This window comes from Rhagoletis pomonella, unplaced genomic scaffold, assembly GCF_013731165.1.
Source record: "Rhagoletis pomonella isolate Grant_MI unplaced genomic scaffold, Rhpom_1.0 Rhpom_scaffold_00007, whole genome shotgun sequence".
Lineage (NCBI taxonomy): Eukaryota > Metazoa > Arthropoda > Insecta > Diptera > Tephritidae > Rhagoletis > Rhagoletis pomonella.
The window spans coordinates 69,436,404-69,457,635 of NW_023458561.1; the positions used below are offsets into that span (position 1 = coordinate 69,436,404).

At 33.5% G+C, this 21,232-nt stretch overlaps 3 protein-coding genes and 1 long non-coding RNA gene across 4 annotated transcripts in view; 2 read left to right on the plus strand and 2 right to left on the minus strand.

Annotated features, from left to right (window-relative positions):
• LOC118743987 (kinase D-interacting substrate of 220 kDa-like) overlaps positions 1-1,065 on the minus strand; it is a gene marked incomplete at its 3' end in the record, with an annotated part of 16,383 nt that extends 15,318 nt beyond the window's left edge. Inside the window, exon 1 of the mRNA XM_036476751.1 lies at positions 330-1,065. Coding sequence (XP_036332644.1) covers positions 330-596 — 267 coding nt within the window. The remainder of the gene's footprint in view (positions 1-329) is intronic.
• A 70-nt stretch (positions 1,066-1,135) lies between these two features.
• On the plus strand, positions 1,136-15,808 carry LOC118743447. Its single transcript, XR_004993467.1, has 2 exons — positions 1,136-1,268; positions 15,674-15,808. It is a non-coding gene; the product is annotated as an uncharacterized LOC118743447 (long non-coding RNA).
• Positions 15,809-16,714: 906 nt separating this feature from the next.
• Positions 16,715-18,041, plus strand: LOC118743448 (queuosine salvage protein). Its single transcript, XM_036476115.1, has 2 exons — positions 16,715-17,150; positions 17,218-18,041. The coding sequence occupies exons 1-2, from the start codon at positions 16,916-16,918 to the stop codon at positions 17,991-17,993; spliced, it is 1,011 nt and encodes a 336-aa protein (XP_036332008.1). The 5' UTR covers positions 16,715-16,915; the 3' UTR covers positions 17,994-18,041.
• LOC118743449 (60S ribosomal protein L29) lies at positions 18,024-18,751 on the minus strand. The gene is made up of 3 exons (XM_036476116.1): positions 18,672-18,751; positions 18,302-18,418; positions 18,024-18,233 (listed from the first exon to the last, which is right to left on the minus strand). Exons 2-3 carry the CDS (start codon positions 18,401-18,403, stop codon positions 18,105-18,107), a joined length of 231 nt encoding a protein of 76 aa, XP_036332009.1. The 5' UTR covers positions 18,404-18,418; positions 18,672-18,751; the 3' UTR covers positions 18,024-18,104.
• Between the last annotated feature and the right edge of the window lie 2,481 nt (positions 18,752-21,232).

The window sequence follows — 21,232 nt, forward strand, 5'->3', positions numbered from 1 at the left end:
TTAAATACCTCATGAAATGGCAAAATGAAGCACAAAAGTTTCTATTTCCTTTTCACTTTCCTGTTTGTTATATTCTAACATAAAACATTTAATCACAACTATTCAAGTTGTAAAGCAGAACATGTCAAAAAATATTTTTTTATCATTGTGCGCCTAGTACTTATTTTTTTGAACACAACTGTATGAAAGTATGTATTCAGGTACTATGTTATACAATCTATATTTTCATTGTGCATTTTTCGCCGGTGAACAAACAAAGAGTGGTGCTACGGTCGCGGCAATACATATCAACAGCTATGTATTTCTAATGGACAACAACATTGTTTTACCTGTATAGAGGTTCCGGTCTTTTGTAGTGAATTACGTAGAAAGCCGAAGGGAAAGATACTGCCATAGTGGCCAGAGTCCCGACGAAAATGTACGATAGCGCCCGGGATAGCTGAGGTGCCACCACGGCACGTAGGCGAAGTGGAGGCGGGATTCAGCGGCGACATCTCGGAGAAAGCACGGCCCACTTGCGATAACCGAGGCGCAATGCGACGCCGCTGCTCGCTGCTCTGCTCCCCGACCTCATCCTCGTTTCTCATATTTTCCATTTCTTATGCAATCAATTTACGAGTAACTTTTATTTGTTAATTTGCGACAATCTGCACACACTCTTTTGAAGCTTACATATAATTTAGTTTTATTATAAGGTTTATAGTTTCTCAGGCATGAATTTTGTAAAAGCAAAACACAAATCCTTGGAAAAAATCAACACATTGTGATCTACACAAACAAACAAAAGCAAAAAAAAACAACAAACAAACGTCGAATGTTAACAAATCGATAACAGCAAAGTTCGGCAGAACAGAGAGACCTGCTGGGAAGAGCGGAGACGTCACACCGGTGAAAGTGCGCGATTTCAGTCAGCTTCAGTGCGAGTAACTAAACTAACTAATTACCGGCGCGCGCGCGGATCAACTAATGGCGCGTATCAACTCGAACAACAGTTACACCGTGTATTTTGTTTTGCCCCAAAAACAATGACAGACAGACAGACAGACAGACAATGTTTACCCCATTTAATATTTGAGCGATGAGAAGCAGCAGCACTCGGCGTTGTGATGAATTATTTTGAGTATTTAGCACAACGGACAGCAGAGGAGATCGCTCCAATTTGTGTGTACAATTCAGTGATTAGGAATGTCTGTGTCTTTGCAAATCGGCTGCAGAGGTTCCAGAGGTGGCTCTTTGTTCTATCGCAGAAAGCAATGAAGACCCATAAGGTGTGCGTAACACACACCCACACATACGAGTGTGTATGAGTATGTGTATGTCAACAAAATGCTAGACATTTAAACGAGATAAGCGCCCAGTCGAGCGCGAATTTTTCGTTGCATTTTTGGAATATTGTTTACTTAGGCCTGAATACAATTGAATTTCATAAAGACTCTCGAGCTTCACTGAATTCTTCAAATGGTCTACTTCCATACACAAATACAAACATACGTACATACACTGGCGGCAGAAGTAATAGACTCGTCGTACTTTTAAGAATTTTGGCTATATTTATTTAGTTTACTTTATGTTTAATTTTTTTATAAAAGCCTAGGTAGCTATGCAACAAACATCATATAAGTCCGCTTTTCAAAATTTGAACAAAAATTATAAAAATTCGACAAATTTTCACCAAATTTTCAAACCATCTTCTAGCCACTTGAAACTTGCACTTTATTTTACAAAAATTTTTCTAAAGTTTAAAAATTTGGTGATAATTTGTGGCATTTTTTATAATTTTTCTATAAAGTTTGAAAAGGGGATTTACATGAGGTTTGTTGTATAGCTAGCCAGGCTTTTATAAAAAAAATATTAAACATAAAATAAACCGTGAAAGAATAGCCAAAACTCTTCAAAGTAAGGCGAGTCTATTATTTCTGCCGCCACTGTATGTATGTATCAGCGATGCCAATTTGCGGGGAATTTGTCTCATTGCGGCGAATCGGGGAATCACTGCCTTCTGCGGGGAATTTTGACTATTTAATTTTAAATCGTGAAATAACTTACCTAGAGTGCAGAATACTCTTTCTAAAATTTTATTTTTAAGTCACAATTGCAACTGCCAATTTCGCATTAGCAAGACTGATGTCAGCAATCAAAGCGAATTTAATTCGCCTAGTCAGTACAGTGGGGAAGTTTACAAACTACTTAGTTAGTTCAATGCATTAGGTCATTGATTTGATCGAACGAACTAGTTCGCAATTTTAAATGAACTATTTGCTCCAGGCTGCCGTTTTTTTCAATTTATCTCATATTCATTTATATATACACACTGAATAATGCAATTATTTATTCATTTATTAATATATGCAAATATATTTTCATTAGCTAACATTATAAAAAAATTTAATTGGCTTCTAAAAATTTCGAGTAAAAAGTTGAAAATTTTTATGATTTTTTTTTTTTGATTTGTCGAATTTTCGCGCTGGATTTTAATTCGCTTTATCGTTAAATCGTCTGCGATATTTGCCATCGCCAACGCGCAAAGTTCAAGTACATATGTACAAATTTTATAAATTTTTGTTAATATTCGTAGTAGATAACTATTCACTTAGTCATATTACGAATGGTTGAAACTTTATAATTCAGAGAACTGATTATTTTTTCTTATTTCATAAAGAAAAGTCGCAAAAAATTTCAAATATCACTCTAGTAATGAAAAATGCGCTGTAAAAGCCAAATTCTGAACGCCATTCCCATATCCAAAGGCGAGCACTGTGGTGTTGTGTTTAGCAGTGCGCGCTTTCATTCCGCAGAGCCTGGGTTCAAACTCGGTTCCATCCAACACAAAAAAAATAAAAATAAAAATAAAACAATAAAAAACATTTTTTTTTTCTGATAGCGGTCATAAAAATAAAATCGCCGTCCGGAGCCAGCTTAAAACTGTACGCTGAAGCTTTATAGCAGTGCCGGCCACACGAATACTAAAGGTACGGTGCAAATTAGATTTATACGATACGCGATAAAATAGGCGATGAAAACTGTGCACACTTGCACGACAGCGACACTGTGGCGACATAAAATCGCTTGCGTATCGGCCGAGCGACACTGTTTGCCATCACACCACATATGGAATCGACACGGGATCGTATCGCTCTAATGTGCACTGCGCGCATATCGATGTCGCATTCATATCGTATCGCGTATCGTATCGCTACGGCCAGTTAATTAATTTATTTTATACGGGACGACCAATTTTCTGTACTTCTTTTATTGTCCTATACTTGTCCCGTATTCGGTGCTCGTTATTTCGACGCCTTAACAACTCATTAAAATGGCATGCCTATGAACCAGTTTTAAATGATGTTGGTATGTGATCGTAATTTTCTCCATAATCAGTTATTATTTTTTAATCTGAATGCCTGTGATTCGAATTGATGAACATAAACAATGACCAAAACAAAAATTAGGACTCTACATTTTATCAAGGTTTGACTATTTTTCTTTTGGTTATTAAATGTTAAATGTCGGCCGCTGTGGTGTAGTGGTAAGCAGTGCGCGCTTCCACTCCGCAGCACCTCGGTTCAAACCCTGGTCAAAGCAACATCGCTAAAAATATAGAAAAAAGGTTTTTTCTTAACAGCGGTCGTCCCTCGGCAGGCAATGGCAAACCTCCGATTGTATTTCTGCCAAGAAAAACAGCTTCTCATAAAAAACAATCGCCGTTCGGAGTCGGCGTAAAACTGTAGGTCCCTCCGCTTTGTGTGACAGCATCAAGGCGCACGCCACAGATCGGAGGAGAAGCTCGGCCAAACACTAACATTTGTGTAAGCGCCAATCTATTATTATTATTATTAAATGTTTATTATTTTTTTTATGAAAGTAAAGCTCTTTGAAAATTAATTATGCAAAGCTTCACCAAAATTTCAAACTTTTTAATCAGGATCTTTAGAAGAAAATTTGGTTGAAGTGTTGTAGCTCATTAAGATTGATTATAGTGAAGTGAGCAGCACCAATTGCTTCCCTTTGTATGAAAGAAAATGCGTAGTACCGTCAACAAAAAATATTGCCAAAAATGAACGGGAAGTTCTATCTACTTCAAACTTGTACTTTGTAACAAATTTTGTGGGGTAAAAATCTCGAGAAAATTATCCTACCAATGTGTGATGTTACTACAAGGATGCTGTTTCAAAGTTAATACATCTAGGATCATTTAAGAAGGTTTTAAGATCTGTTAGCCTTAGTGGAATAATAAGCAAAATTATTTTTGTCCCGTATTCGCCTCCCATAAATATGGTCACCGTACGTATCGCATATCGTATCTCCTAATGTGCACCGTGCCTAAAACATCTGCATAAACTTCGTGCATACACAAACAAGAATTCACAGTTACTCTTACTAGCTGACATCACAATTCGGATTTTTTGACTATCCTGATATTTCCACATCTGAATAAAAAATCCGAATATTCGGATATCCGAAGAGTGTATAGATAACCGGATATTCTAATCTAAAATTGTATAATAAAATAACATCTGTTTGTGTATAAATGAAGAGTCGTCCTATTTCACTGTACAGCACTCGGCTGGGGAAATTACTTTTTTACCTATGACTCAATCTCTTAAAAAAAAATGGTTTGGTCCAATACCCAGAAAAAAAGTTGATTTTGCCGTACAGTGTTATCATTATACACGTATTTTATTTATTTATTTATTTGAGAACAATTTAACGAATCCGCTAAAATACTTAGAATATCCTAGTGTTCGGATTTTATATGCGTATATACGAACATCCGAACGAATATTCGGTTCAATTACACACTGTGAATTATCTCAATTCAAAAAACAAAAACAAACTTTATTGTCGCAAATGTTTTAAAGCTGATTTTTGCAGTTTTTTTTTTTGATACATTTTTTAATTAAGACGGCCTTCCAGCAAAAGTGCGATATGCACAGATGTCCAATAATTTGTTTTTGTTTAGGCTTAACAAAATTTCAGTTGCATAGTTATAGGCGCAATAATTGATTTAACAGAGACATGTTGGTGTGAGTGCATGAAAAATATGTAAATGTGTGTGGACAGGTAGAATGAACAGCCACTTGTGTGCCGTTGTTATCACTACTCCAGTATCTATATCTCTTAGTAAAACGATATAAAATATGTACCTGAAAACACATTTATAGGTATGTACTATGCAAATATGTAAATATATAATAGACATACATATGCCTGAATTCAAATAAGTTAAACTCTTTTAAATGAGAAATGCATTTTTAGACATACATACGTGCATACTTGGAAGCTATAGTTGATTGGGTGGAACAAAATTTTTCACCGCTGTTTGATAGATATCACCTTTTATTGCATTTACTTCTGAATTTATGGTACCACGTTCGCGGCTATGGATATATCGTCGTTTAAAGTACAAAACCGCGTATGTGAGGTTGCATAAATTATTTTCTAGATAGTCAAAACACTCAGATTTCAAAATGGTTGTCGTTTTTATAAAGCAATCGCATTTCTGGCTAGTATATTTTAGGACGAATGGATAAAGATTAAAATGAAGAAAAATGTCATTTACGCGGTTTTGCAGAATGACGATACGCGGCTTTGTGCTTTAAACGACGATATGTGCATAGGACTGGTTGTTTTTCAAAATCTCCGTGAAATGTATTCGGAACATTGAAAAATGAAGACACTTGCCGATTTTTTTCCATATAAATAACACAGGAAAAAACTTGTTTAAATTTAAAACTTCATAACTCGTTTCTAAGGCAACAAATCGGAGTTGACGATATAGCGGCACTTGAGTGGGAGGATCGACCTCACTCGGCAGCCAGTTCGAAAACGCCCTATCTCGGAATTCGGTTCAAAAACGCCCTATCTCAGCACATTTTCAATATATTTTAAGTTGTGATAGGTTTTTTTTTTTTTTTGCGAATTGTGAGATAGGGCGTTCTTCAACCAAAAATTCTAAGATAGGGCGCTTTCGAACTGGCTGTCGAGGGCGTTGCGTAATTTCCTCCATATAAAAATAGATTTTGTTCATGCGTTATGTACATGGGGCAAAAATGCGCAATTTCATCGACAAAAAAAGTTCTCAAAGAATTTTCAAGCCTGCATATTATTATACTAAAATTCAATGGGCTACAAAACTGCATACCCAAAAAGTTACTGAAAGTTATAAAAAAAAAGTTGAAAATTTTGATGATTTTTTTTTTTTTGAAATTCGTTAAATTTTCCTGAACTGTACACAAAGTTTTAAACTTTGACTTATATGGGTTATGTTATAGATTCTACTATATTTTTATAAAAAATTTGCGAAAAAAAATTATTAAGTAAAATATTGTGAATATGGTAAAGACTAGAAGTGTGCTTTTTAGGTGGGCGCCACTGTATATTAAAGTATAAGTTTGATAATGTTTTTGGTTGTGCATTCCAAAACGTCAAAATACAAATCATCAATCTCTTTTATTTCTAAACTGTACTAGAAGGAAAAGTACAGAAAAAAATACGACTGAATTCGAAATTGCCCTCTTAACACCAGCTATGGTTAAATATACGGTTTCAAGCAGTTTTATCGAAAATTATGTTAGACTTCTGGTCTGGTGACGTTTACTCAGAAATTATAGATATTTTTACTTCATGCTAATTATTTTTAAATCGAAGAAAGCATCCAGAATAGCGCAGAAATGCCAAAAATAGAGCATAAAATGGCGTATGTATTTATGTATGTACATTAGAGTGGTCCAAAATAATAAAGTCGGAATTTTAATGCCGCCACCCCCTAGGATTGTTCTGAACCGAAAATAAATATACCCCTAATTTTTATTTTGAAATCAAAAAATATTTAGGGAGTGCTCACAGCGCTCAAAGTTTTCCATGTATTTTGTATGGGGAAGAAAACTAATTTACGTCAAAATGGTATAAACTCTTGAAAATCAATATTTTTCAATCGTAAAACTGTGGTTCTCTTCAGGAGACTTAAAATATTAATATCCAACTGTTTATTTAACCATTTTTTATGATTAAAGATTTTTTATTGGTCCCCCCATTGCATTCTCTAGGACCTATAAGATATAGTTACCATGAAAAAATTGTTAAAGGAGCAATTGGGTATTATTACCCGGAATCTTCTGAAGATAAGCAAAGTTTTCCCATGGAAAAATATTGATTTACCAGAATTCTACACTATTTCTACGAAACGTTGTTTTTCCCCCATATAAAATACATTGAAAACTTTGAGCGCTTTGAGCACTCCCTAATTTTTTTTTTTTTCAAAATAAAAAATAGGGGTATATTTTTTTTGGTATAGAACAATCCTAGGGGCTGGCGGCATTAAAAATGCGACCTTATTTTTTTACATACATTTTTGGACCACTTTAATGTACATGTACATGAATATTTAGTACTTACTTGAGTCAAAAATGGAAAATGACAAAAATAATTGCGCACAATGTTTAACACAAAAAACCCGTTCGCGATGATATTCTATTTATTAAGATATCGACAATTTTTTTAAATAAACTATATATTTTGTGGGAAAACGCAATCACAAATACAACGACAACGATATGATCCTGATATAGATCTGGACTCGAATCGTCACATACGATATCGTATTTATTATTTGTCACGTGGAGACACCATTCAGCTTATACGACTGACGGTATCACGTAATTTTCTTTCGTATGGTTTTCGATCCGTGAACGGATGCCACGATTCGAGCCCCTTCAGCACCACCAAAAATACTACTTTTTCTTTTCGATCAATCTCTGCGCATTTCGATTTGCGCCTCACCCAAACTCACCTCTTTCCAGTCGGTCAAAGAAGTTGACTGATAAAGGGTGTCCATGAAATAAGAGACAGTGAAGACAGACAACTGATCTTCCATAGTGTTTAAAGTATATTTATTAGTTGTCGAATATCGTTTTCTTTCGCTCGCAGTTGCCCGCATTCGTTACCTTATTCGTTTCGAGATTGAAGTGGAAGACGCGCGTTGATGGCAAACACCCGATTCTGCCGACACTATTTACGCATACTTTTTATTACTATTTACTGTTTTGATACGGCATATGTATGTATGTATGTAGGTATTTACACATAGAACAGCGAACACGAGCTCAGGCAATAAACACTATAGTGAATATGAGATTTTGATAAACTTGATAAGCAAATAATAAATGTTCTCATTTGAAGACCGCTTGCCGACTCAGTAGCGACCTTAACCAGCGCTCTGTGACAAATGCCGTTCTAATGCCTTATTGCATATATGTAAACGTTTCTTTTCGCCCGAGTGTGATGCCTGACACCTGGCGGTACCGTGCTGCGAGTGTCTTCTTAAGTTTTTTATTTGAATCTTTTATTAAGGCTCCTATCTAAGTATTTATCAAAATTTGTAAATTTTGGTTGTGGTTGAGTGTTGCTTTATTTGACCACTGAGCTTGATTTAAACCCTGTATGCAGCTCTCAAGAAAACGGTCAACGGAAAATTGCCATTATTTCGCGTGTGTGTCCAAGGAATTATGACATTTTTGATACCTCACAGCCTGTTGGCTCACTCTTTCCTCAAGAAATAATGGAACGGGCATATATTTCTTGTTGCAAACCTGGGTTGCCTTGTGCTCTTTTTTCACAAAAAACTTTAGAAAACCGTAGTGGAAAGCGTAGTAAATTCCTTTTAGAACTGCGTACTGCCTTAAGGAAATTTGACTCAAGAAAATTTCTTAGCCATTTCTTGTACGTCATTTTATATGGAGTTTTTGCTTTTATTGAGAGCTTCATACAGGCCTTTAAAGGGTTTCCCATTACGAACTATGATAGAGTTTAAAACTGGTTTATTTTTAACTGACTTCAAAAAAAGGAGACCGATTTCAAAAATTCTCACAGGTGGTCCCATACTGATTTGGTTTAGATCCGATCTTTGGATCATGCAAAAATTAACGGTATTACTAAATTTTTATATGAGAATTGAAGTCGGTTGTGTTTTTTGTTTAAAAATTACTTGTACTGGGAAAAATTTCACACATTTTAAAGTTTAAGGCCGAATATACCTTATATAAGTACTTTATATGTTTTCTCTACTCCGCCATTTGATGAGTCTGACATGTTACGTCGTGGGTGGAAGTTTATTGTTAAATTATTCCCTATGTCAACTAACTGCAAAAAAAAACAAGTGTCTATAAGACAATCACTCATATTTTTAAGATAAGATTAAGGTTATATTGGCGACTTTTATAACTTTCTAATCATATTCGTATGCATGTGTTCATATGTTTGTAAATACTAACTACCTCGGATAGTCAAGTGCTGTTTCGACGCAGTCGGGACAAAAACAAAGGGGTATTAGTTGAGAGGATTTGAGAGGTCAAGTGAAACGGTGGTAGGTATCATGTGGGATGCTTTGAAAAGGTCTAACTATGTATGTATATAGGTTATATGGGGTGTCCTGTGAACAAGACCCGACTCTCGTGGGACGTGTGATTGGTCTCTCCTTGAATGTCGTTCATTCCCTGTCTTAGATATGCTTTCTGACGTACCTAGAAGGTGGCTTTGCTTCCAACAAGCGGCTCTTCGGGTATTCTCTGCGACAGCAGCCGAGAAGGAATTGCTTGCTGAAGTGATTTCTAATCAAATTAGTCACACCATGCATGCATGCATACATACATATATACAAGTACATCTAGATTTGTATGGATGTGCCTATTTATGTACATACAAGTTAATCATTTTCCAATTCGCATATTTCCTTTAAGTGATTAATTTACGCTAAACAACCATGAAGTAGTTAGACCTACATATGAAACATATTAATTTTAAATTATGTTTACATTACAAATTATTGCCTCGTTAGATATTTCTTGTGGTAGATGAAAGACATATGTATGTATGGATGTATGAACATTAGGGTGGTCCAAAAACAGCAGAGTCGGAATTGTAATGCTCTCACCCACTAGGATAGCTCTATATCGAAAAAAGTGTACCTCCATTTTTTTATTTTGAAATCAAAAAATATTTATTTATATGGGGAAAAAAAATGTTTCGTAGAAATGGTATAGAATTCTTGAAAATCAATATTTTTCGATCGGAAAACTCTGGTTCTCTTCGGAATACTTTCACTAATAATACCCAATTGTTTATTTAACCATTTTTTAGTGATAACAATTTTTTATTTGTCGTCCCATAGCATTTTTCGGGGTTTTTGCGGATTTTTGGCGGACCTATAAATTATAGTTGAGAAGAAACAATGGTTAAATAAACGATTGGGTATTATTATTGGGCATCTCCTACAGATAAAATGATTTTAGAAAAATATTGATTTTTAACTATTCTATAACATTTCATGGAAAACTTTGGGCGCTTTGAGCGAGCTCTAAATATTTTTTTAATTTCAAAATAAAAAAATAAGGGTATACTTTTTTCGGTATAGAGGGTGAGAGCATAAAAATTCCGACTTTACTTTTTCACATGCATTTTTGGACCACCCTAATGAACATACACTGGGCGCTCAAATGTGAATGAATGGTGTTTTGGTTTTAATATTTATAATGTTTTCAAGCAAACATTTTTTTTGTTATTTTTTTATTAAAATTTGGTTCATGCTTTACCAAAAACCATATAAATCAGACTTTCAAAATTAAAAAAAAAAAATTGGGGAATTTTTATCTAAATTTTAAACTTTGTAATGAGAATTTTTATAAAATTTTTGGGTATGCAGTCAGGGTTGCCACTTACGAAACAAATACTTTCCATCCACTTGAAAAAGCATTTTCCAAACCTAAAAAATATTTATCAATAACTCTTTTTAAATAAAACAACATTTTTTTTAGCTATTTTAATAAAAACTATAGTTTTGTTATTTCAATAAAAACGAAAATTGCTTTTTAAGGAGCTTTTCATCTAACTTATTATACGGTATTTGAGATCATATTAATGGCATATTCTCAGTTTCATTCAACCAAAGCGAAAGTGATGAAACTAAAGGCCAGCAACGAAACTGCATCATTTAAATAAAAATTTCAACTGAAGTATTATAGACAAAACGATTGGTATTTTCTTTTTAATATTCACAATTTCTTCAATTAAAACATTTTTGGTATTTTTTTTTTCATAAGAATATTGTTTGCGCTTCCAAAAATTTTCGTTAAATTTCTGAGCGTTGAGTTAAATTTTATTTTTTGTGAACAATAATAGTGCGTAAGTACATACATACCTGTCAATTTTTTTCTTTTTATTTAAATAATAATTTAAAATATTTAGGCAATCAAGACCTTCCCGGGATTTTAGTAAAATGAGTTTTGAATGGAGCACGTTATGTTCACCTTTTATCGATATATTTTCATTTAAAAGTATGTGTATAAAAAGTGTGCATTAAAGCGTTCGAAAATTAATGCGATAAAGTGGACTACACTTTTGGAAAGTTTGGAAAGAAATTTGTAATATAAAGATAACTATAAAAATAAAGCGGGTACAAAAAGTTTTATTTGTGTTACAAACAAAATAATTCAACAAAAATCTACCAAAATGAGAAAAAATTCACCTTTTTACCAACCCAAATTTTTTCTACTCAATTTGGTAACAATTTACCAAAGTGGCAGGCCTGTATGCAGTTACAAGGCTTATAGAAGTTTAGTAAAATAAGTGCAAGTTTTGAGCGGCTGGCAAATCGCATTGATTTTTAATTTTTTTTACGGCGTTTTGAATTTTTTCCATATAAATATATATATAGTAACTTTAAATTACAAAAAAAAAAAAATATATATATATATATATATATATATATATATATATGAAAATGGAAAAAAATGCTCAAGGCCGTTTGAGAAGAAAAAAATCTACGCCAGTTTTCCTAAATTTACCTATTTATATGAAAACAAGTCATTTTAAGCAAAAACCAAAACCGACTTCAATTCTCATATAAAAATTTAAGAATACTGATAATTTCTTCATGATCCAATGACCGGATCTAAACCAAATCAATAAATAATAAAACAAAAATTTAGCTGGAAAAACATTTTAAATATATTAAAAACAAAACACTATTATCCACTTTTGTTCGCCAGTGTACTTTACGAATGTATTGATTTCGATTAATTTACACAAACGATTGACATTAACGTCCAGAGCAGTGGTGTATATTGGATATTATGCGGTGTTTTCAGAAAGAAATAATATTGCATTAAATTTACTTAAACGTTTCTATTTATGCTGTCAAGTGCTTTTAATATACAGTTCCGTTACGGATTATTTGGAAGGATACTGTACTCGCCTTGAACACTTGCGATAATGAAATTGGTGCACAGAAATCTTATCGTAGCCAAATTGAGCGTAGCACGAGAAAGGCCTATCAATCGTTATGTTGTTTGCTATTAGACAGACCGAAGCTTATAGTTTTAAGCCACAATAATGACTACATACTTGAAATTGTAGCCGCTCGAAAGCAATGTACGCAATGATGGATTGACTTTTTTTTTAGAATTTTGATTAGTAATTGCAAAAATATGGTTCATTATTTCATTTCATTTCATTTATTAAGAGAAAAAACAAAAAAATCATAGATCTTTTATAGTACAAAACAGTCTGTGAAAGAGGACAATTTTTGGTCAATATTTTAGGCTCGCCCAAGTCCATCAAACAAGTTTTGGTATGTAGATTTGTAGCCCATTCAATTTTAGTATAATAAAGTGTAAGTTTCAAGCGGCTGGTAAATACCGTTGATTTTTCACAAATTTTTGTTAGCGATGCTAGGCATTCTCTTCCATAAAAAAAAAAATGTCGCGCACACTTTGTTAAACTAAAATTAAATGGGCTAAAAAAGTGCATACGAAAAATTTTTCTAAAAATTCTGAATACAAAGTTTGAAAATTTGGTGAAAATTTGCCGAATTTTTATAATGTTTGTTAAAAGTTTAAAAAGGGGATTTATATGATGTTTGTTGACAAGTTGACAATACCAGCGTCGAAACTGTCCGAAAGAAGACAGATAAGGTAATCGAAAATTGTGTATTTATTGGATAAGAAAACGCAGAATTAAAGAGCGGTTGTTTGAACTTAGTTATTTTAAAAGGTTTTCAAAGACAAGACGAATTAAAATATTCGCCAAGCCATTAGAAAGTTATAAACAGATTTGCCAACAATCGACTTTATTTTTTCGGTAGTACTAATCAGTCGCTGGTCAAACATTTAGCCTTATATGGCCAATTCCATGTGAATAAATCGCGCATTTTACAAATTTTGCCTGTTGGTCTTCTGTTTATAATATTTTTTTTTATTTTTTATAGTTATATGTAATTATAGCTCATTATCTAACAAAAACTATTTAAGATTTTATTTCTAACTGTGTGCAAAAAATATAAAAATTCTATAAAACTGCATTTAAATTTTTTAATCCTATTTTTAGAATTTTACTGCTATTATTTTGAAAACCACTGTACAAACGTATGTGCTGCATCAATAATAATATACAAAAATATCGCAGGATTTAAGACATTTGTTCGACATTGATCAGTTAATATCACACCCAAGCGCTCACTCACCTTTACCCAAAACCTCGTTTGTATAATTCTTTTAAGTTTACAAATAAAATCAACAAAATATTAAGAAATTCAATTCTTTAAGTCGTTAGTGTTTTATCGCGAAATCGTTTGTAACTGCAAAACTGAATAGACAACCGCATCTTTTACAAAGCGGTGATAAGTATGTATGTATGTACTTATGTGCTAGCTGGTAGTCATGAGTTCAGAGGCGTTCATTCTCTTCTGTATTTTGTGACCATCCAATTAGCACCCCGAAAAGCTATAATGTCACCATATTTTTTTTATTGCTAACAAACGTCCGCATATGGCCGCATTGTACTTTTAGTAAAACAAGATATTTAATCGTGTACATAAACATTCATATGGTTTATCGTTTACTTATGATTGTCTCTACAAATGTTCAATTTCCTGCACAATGCCATTAAAATTTTTGTTTGTGAATGCTGAAAAAATCGTACGTTTTTATAAACAAATGACCACGTATTTTTTTTTAATATTCGTAATATTTTTGCAGCTATTTTTATTTTTTATTTTTTTATATAAAAATAACGTCTAAGCTTTAACCAAAACCGTGTAAATCACAGTTTAACTTTATACAAAATTTAGGTAAATTCAACAAATTTTCATCAAAACTTCAACTTTTTATTCTCAATTTTTAGAAAATTTTTGGATATGCAGTTTTATAGCCCATACAATTCTAGTCGAATGAAGTGCAAGTTTCAAACGGCTAAAAAATCGCGTTTTTGAGATTTTTTCGGAGGCTCCTTTTTCGATATTTTGTTGCTAACGGTCTCCCGCGTTTTATTTCATTAGAAACTCATACTTATATGAAAAAAGTGCAACAATTCGTCACGAAAACAAATTCGCAAAAATCAAAGCGATTTTTAGCCGCTTGAAACTTGCACTTCATTGGACTAAAATTGTATGGACGGCTATAAAACTGCATACCAAAAAATTTTCTAAGAATTCTGAATAAAACGTTGAAACTTTGATGAAAATTTGTTGAATTTTTCTAAATTTTGTATTAAGTTTGAAACTGTGATTTTGGTTACAGCGTTTTATATATAAAAATACCAAAAAACATTTAGCTCGAAAAATATTACGAAAGCAGGAATTTACAGGAAGCTGTTCCCGCACGACACCTTACATAAGATTTATAAATGGCGAAAACAGCTGTTCCTGTAAATCCTGCAAAACCTGCTATTCGTACTGCTGCTGGAACGCAACTAGTATGTGTGTATAGGCATTTAAAAATTTGGACACTTACATACCTTTGACAGCGCCAGTCATACAAATTTGGACTTCAGCAAAGGAATACTCCGTTTCACGCAGTCACTTCGCAGCACTGTGCGCTGTGCACCGTGCCAAAACAAAACCAGCAATTTGAATAAGACAAAAAATGCAGAGATAATTGAAAACGATGATGGTGTGCGTTGATGACCACGACTATTCCCACGGCTCTTCTCGATGATCGCCGATGCAGCGAGGTGTTGATGCGATGAATTGGCTGCTACTTTGCGTAAAGCAACCTTAAAATGCCGAAATTGCAACAATCATGAAAACGCACGTCTCCCTACTACCACAGCACGCTGAATGAGTACTTCGTGCACACTTTACAATAAAATTTGCTAAACTATTGGTGGAATCAAATTTTGTTTGAACATTCAATCGCTTTATATTTACATTCTAGACAATTTATGATTACAATTTATTATTTTCACTTTAGTAGCTCCTTTGCACGACGTCGATAGAAAGATATGTACATTTAAATATTTTGAGAATTAGATTAACTTCACTTCATAATTATATGGTCCTTGAATTCTGTAATTTTTGCACTTTTTTATGTATTTTATCTGAATAATGGAATACTTATTTTATCACTTCATGGTCTATCTTTTCTGCACAGTCCTTCACATTTGTATAACCGAGGAAAAATTTATGGATGTAAAATTTTGACAATCGCAAGTTCATGCGTCTGGTTTCCTTGCAATTTTTGGTATAATCCTCCTCGATTGCATTTATATATCATGACATTTATGTACCTACCACCCAAGCAATTCAATTTTGTAAATAATTACTAGCAAATTAATTAAAATTACTTATTGCAAATGTGTAATTACACAGCGCAAACAATTCCAATTTTTGCTCTTTTTTTTCAAGACACAAGCGAGTGTTGGCAACTGGTCGAAATTTACTCTGCTGTCATCAGGGATGGAAATCAAAATGTGCTGATTGTACCTAGCCAGTGAAAAACTTGTATACTCAAATACAAATAAATGTACCGAAAACAGATTGGTAATTATTTTAGCAAAACCAAAGAACGTAAATCTATGTAACGTGTTGTCCTTATAAATTTACCTTCTTTGGCAAAACATAAGTTGTTGATTGCAGGAAGGGAGCGCTTCCCACCACTCCTTACCAAAGAACGTAAATCTATAAGAAGGGACAACTCGCTGAAGTGTGGCGAGTGAGTCTAGAAGGTTTGCAAGGCGAATTTATACAAGGTGGTGTTAACAGAACAAAAACAAAAATTATAACAAATTATACGCTCCTTGACAATCAGTACAAAGCCAAATTGCAACAAACACGTGATTTTGACAAACGATACAAATTCGCCGTGAAATCAGCGAATCAAGAGGAATTCGTGTCCGTTTTGACATCAAGTTTCGTAAATGAATTCGCCGCAAACTTGATTTCGCGGCGACAAAGGATGTTGAAGACAGAGTGATCGATGATAGAAATAAAGATTTACCTTCTTTGGTTTGACAGCTTCATTGCATATGCATGAAGAATTCGCGGCGGCAACATTATTGATATTTTAATATAAAAGCAAAAATTGAGCTGTTTTCTATTAAGATATTTGTTATTATGTACTTGGATGTAAAATAGTCAATTTCCAAATTTTTAAGCGATTAAATCCGGGCAAAATACCTTTTAGAAGCCATCTTACAAATGCTTATATCAAAATATAAAAAGCCCACTCAAATATTGCCACTGATATAACTTATATCAAGCTACAAAATACTAGCTGGACAGCAATAAATTTTATCCTGTGGAGACGACTAGTTACTGTCTTCTCAAATGGATGGCATGCTACACCGTCAATAAATATTGCGATACTTCGATCACGTCTATAAATACTGAGCGTGTGGCAGGGCCTTAAAACAAATCTACATGTTCGCTCCTATCGTTTGTTTTGTTTTAATTTTTCACAACAAAAAAAAACGTATGCGGTTTAAAAAAATTGAACAATAAAAAACAAACAATTTATTAATCATGCAGCTGGTAAGTACAGTAAATGCATCTTGGGTTTGAACTCACTCTTAGAAGAAGTTATCGCAGTTTATTGCTGCATTCAAATTAAAAGTTGTGAAGTAGTGCAAATAGATACATACATAAGTAATGACACTAAATCCACGCGAATCTGGCGAATATATCGTCAAAAACGCAAAATACTTGACCGTACAGCCGGACGGAATCGACAAACTTGCAAAGGAAGTTATTTGTCGCATCCAGTCGGGGGAACTTGATCCGAAAAATTTCTCCCAAAATGATATTCATCCAAAAGCTAACGATCCCCATGCCGCAGAATGGATCTTTGTAGTTGACACCCTAAACTTCTGTTTCTGGACGCCCAGTAAGTGATAAACAAGTTTTCGCTGAAATTGATTTATGCATGTTGAAATCTTGCGTTTGTTCCACAGCTGATTACACTAAATACAAGGTAAACGGTTATACCGGCTACTTTGCCCTCTGTGCTGCTATAAATCGCGCTATAGCTGAGGGCATAGACATCACCAACTCTGCGTTCTATTCAAAAATTGACTCTGAAACATTGCGTCACGTTTTCCGTTCAGATGATGGCCAAACCACAGTCCCGCTTTTTGAAAAACGCATCGTTTGCTTGCAAGAAGTCGGCAAGCGTTTGATGGAAAATTGGCAAGGCAAGTTTGAGAATGTGGTACGCGCAGCGAAAAATTCTGCCGCTCGTTTATTAGAGCTTATAGTCACTGAATTTCCATGCTTTCGCGACGAGGCTGATTATGAGGGAAAGCGGGTCTCATTGTACAAGCGTGCGCAAATATTAATTGGAGATATATGGTCCTGCTTTCACGGCAAGGAACTAGGAGCTTTTAATGACCTTGAAAAAATAACCATGTTTGCAGATTATCGTGTACCGCAGGTGCTTATACATTTTGGTAGCTTGGAATACAAACCAGAGCTGCTTGACCTGTTGAGCAAAGACACAATTCTAGAGAATGGTGACCCCCGCGAGGTGGAGATTCGCGGGGCCTCCATCTACATTGTTGAGCAAGTAAAAGGCGAAATTTTGAAAAAGTTGCATCGCAAGGAAATTGAACTTAATAAGGAGTACATTAACTCCATATTAATTGATCACTTCTTGTGGGACTATCGGCGCAAACATGCAGACGAGTTAGAACACATACCATTCCACAAAGTACTAAGTGTTTACTACTGAATATTTTTGTACAAAGAATAAACCACCAAATATTTAGAAAAAAGTTTATTTTCACCCGTTTTTAAACCCATTGTATACCTAAATTTCCCAACACTTGAGAATTTGCGACATTTATAGCTTAATGGGTTTTGGTTTGCCAGCTTGGGCTGCCACGCGCTCTTCGTAGCGTTTGTTGGCTTCGGCACGAGACAGATTACCTTTGCGCGCATAACGCTGGTTTATTAGGAATTTAACGTCCATCTGTAAATTAGCAAGGAAATTATTTAAACAAGGCGCTTATTGAAATATTGTACACATTCTGAACTTACACCCAGAGTGGATTCATGGCGTTTGCGGATTGGGCGCTTGATGCCATTCCGATGGGCTTTCCTGTTTTGATTATGATTTGTGTGATTCTTAGACTTGGCCATTATGTGCTAATAAACCTGTGCACCAACATCAAGTAGTCCATTTTTATTTAGTCGAACGAGTATGATGGAGCGGTGGCAACAAATCCAATTAAATTCATGGCCACAAAGTTTTGTTAGCAGAGCATGAAATTGAAGAAAAAGCAAAATAATAATTAAAACACATAAAATAGAGTATTCTTGTGGAATATATCACTTGGTTGTAATATTTCTGATCACAATTTTTTGGATTTAGTAAGATTATTACACGAAATTTTTATAATTTCCGTACCTCGGTTTTGACAGTTGAGCGGAAAAAGAAAGGAGTTGAGAAAAGTGTCGATTGTGACATTTATGTCATTTGCCATTGGGCAGGGTTGCATCGCGAGTCTGTTCACTTCCATTCTATTTTGAGTGATAAAATTTTGATTTATTTATGCTAATATGTTTACACTGAACCCTAATGCTATGTTTCAAATGATTAGTCTCATCAGCATTTGCTTCAACAGCTACGAAAGTTAATTCAATAAGACAAGCGCGGGTAAGAACTCCAGTTATAATGCGGCTGTCTTGCCTCCTCAGGTTAAGTAGTGATCAAGGACGGAAAATAATCATTCAGCCTTTTCATGAGTTTAATTTTCCCCGAACCGGTTCACTTTCCAGTTATGGTTACCATGGTTTTACTATGGGCGCGTGAAAAAATTTCGGGTGAATATTTTTTTTCAGGCGAAACTCAGGATAAGGCAGACTATTTTTTATTTTTTTGCTCAAAGAAAATTACACGGTGCTACAAAAAAAAAAAAAAAACTGAAATACACTGGAAACGAAACCTAGTTTAGGTTGTAGGTATGGTCGAGTACAACATGAAATAGTTCCTGAACCCTCCATTTTTTTATACAAAAAAAACGATATTTTCGTACTTGTTGCACTTATCAATTATTAGCTTGACTATTTTCCATGTTAAAAATAAGACAAGTTTTGAAAAGAAGATTTATACATTTTAAAACGATGTATAACAATGTATTGTTAGACTTAGCTTGTTGGGAGTTTTCATCGGTTACATTTTTATGAGGCCCTTTTTTTATTAATTTTTTGAACTTTGATCATCTCTAATTTCAAAAATTTCTATGAAAGTTGCCAAATATGTGGAACTTATCTAAAATAACATTTATTTTCGAATAAATTGATACCTCATCCAATGCAATTGCATAAAAATTGTCGAAGTTAGGCAATTTAGTTGGATTAGTTTAGTTAGATAATCATTTTCTAAGTGGAAAATAAAACTCGATAATAATTTTTATTTCTAAGCAACAAAAAAAAAAATAAAAATCATAAAATAATCATTATTTGTGGTCGAAAAAATAAAAATTAACTAATAACACCGTACGACAAAAACAAAAAAATTCAAAACTCAAGAAAGAACTGCGTTTTTAATTTTTGACTCTGACGTCAGGATTTTTTCAAAGGACTTTGAAACTTTAAAGATAAGATTAATTAAAAAAATTATTGTAAAAAATCAGTGCAATGTAGAATAACAATATTGGCACTAAATGAGAGAAAATTCTGTGGAATTTAAAAACAATAATATTTTTTGGTTTAAATGGACGAGTAGGTATTGAAAATGCGCTTTTCATAAATTTTATCTTTTTAAGTTAATAAATGTTGCAGGACGAAATTCGATGATGAGGTCGTGCGCATATTAGTCCTCAAACAATACTTTTTTTCAAAAAATATATTGCAAATTTTCAAGGATATTTAAGGACAAAATTTGTAAAGGACATTTTCCATACCCATTCGTCCTTATGCACCAAAAAATTTATTTTGCTATAATTCTAAAGAATTTTTTCTTCTATGTGATACCTACATTTCACCGAATTTTTGAAATTTTAAAGTCATTTTAAAATAAATCCTGATATCAGAGAGCGAAACTATGTACGCAGTTTTACTATAATTTGCCCATAATTTCGCGAATATATTAATTTTTTTGTGTGTAAAATTTAGACGATTTTTCAGGCGATTTTTAGTTGAAAGCAACAATCGCCTGGTTTAAACGGCCTTTAAACTAATCGCTTTCAATGAAGTTGGCCGGCTGCCTACTTTCGTTCAACTTTCAAATTAATTCAACTAATCGCCTGTGAAAGTTGAACCATGTAAATTCCCTATTATCTAAAAAAAACCATGTAAGTAAAAATTTGAAACTGTTTCTTTAAACATTCTGAGTATGCAGTTTTGTAGCCCATTCAATTTTATTTTAACGAAGTGCAAATTTTATGTAGCTAGGATTTACCATTGATTTTTGGCAATTTTTTGTGGAAGGTGTTGCTGATTTTCTTCATACAAAAAAATTGTCGAACATCCTTTGTTTGAAAGAAGATGCGTAAACAAAAAATTGCTAAAAATCAACGGCAAGTCCTAGCTACTTAAAATTTGCACTTTATTATACTAAACTTTAAAAAGCTGCGTACTCAAAAAAATCTGATTAAACCGCCTTGGATTAAACAGTTTCAAATTTTGATGAAAATTTGTTAAAATTCGTCGTAGAAAGAATCGGCCAATTTTTTTTCTTTTGGCCGATAGTAGCCGATGCCGATGTCGATTAATCGGTCGGCCTCTTATATGAACGTCTTTATCTTTTGAATAGAATTTTCAAAAACTGTAAATTCACCGTAAAATATGTAATTTAAACTTTAAATTAAAAGAAATATACTATTGTAAATATTTAAAGTAATTGATCTCAATAACATACATACTTACCTAGGTAAGACGTCTATATTTCAATTGAAGGAATGAATTAAAATCACATAGCTAATTTTTTTTTTTTAGTTTTAAAATATTTATTAAACTTTCCGAATA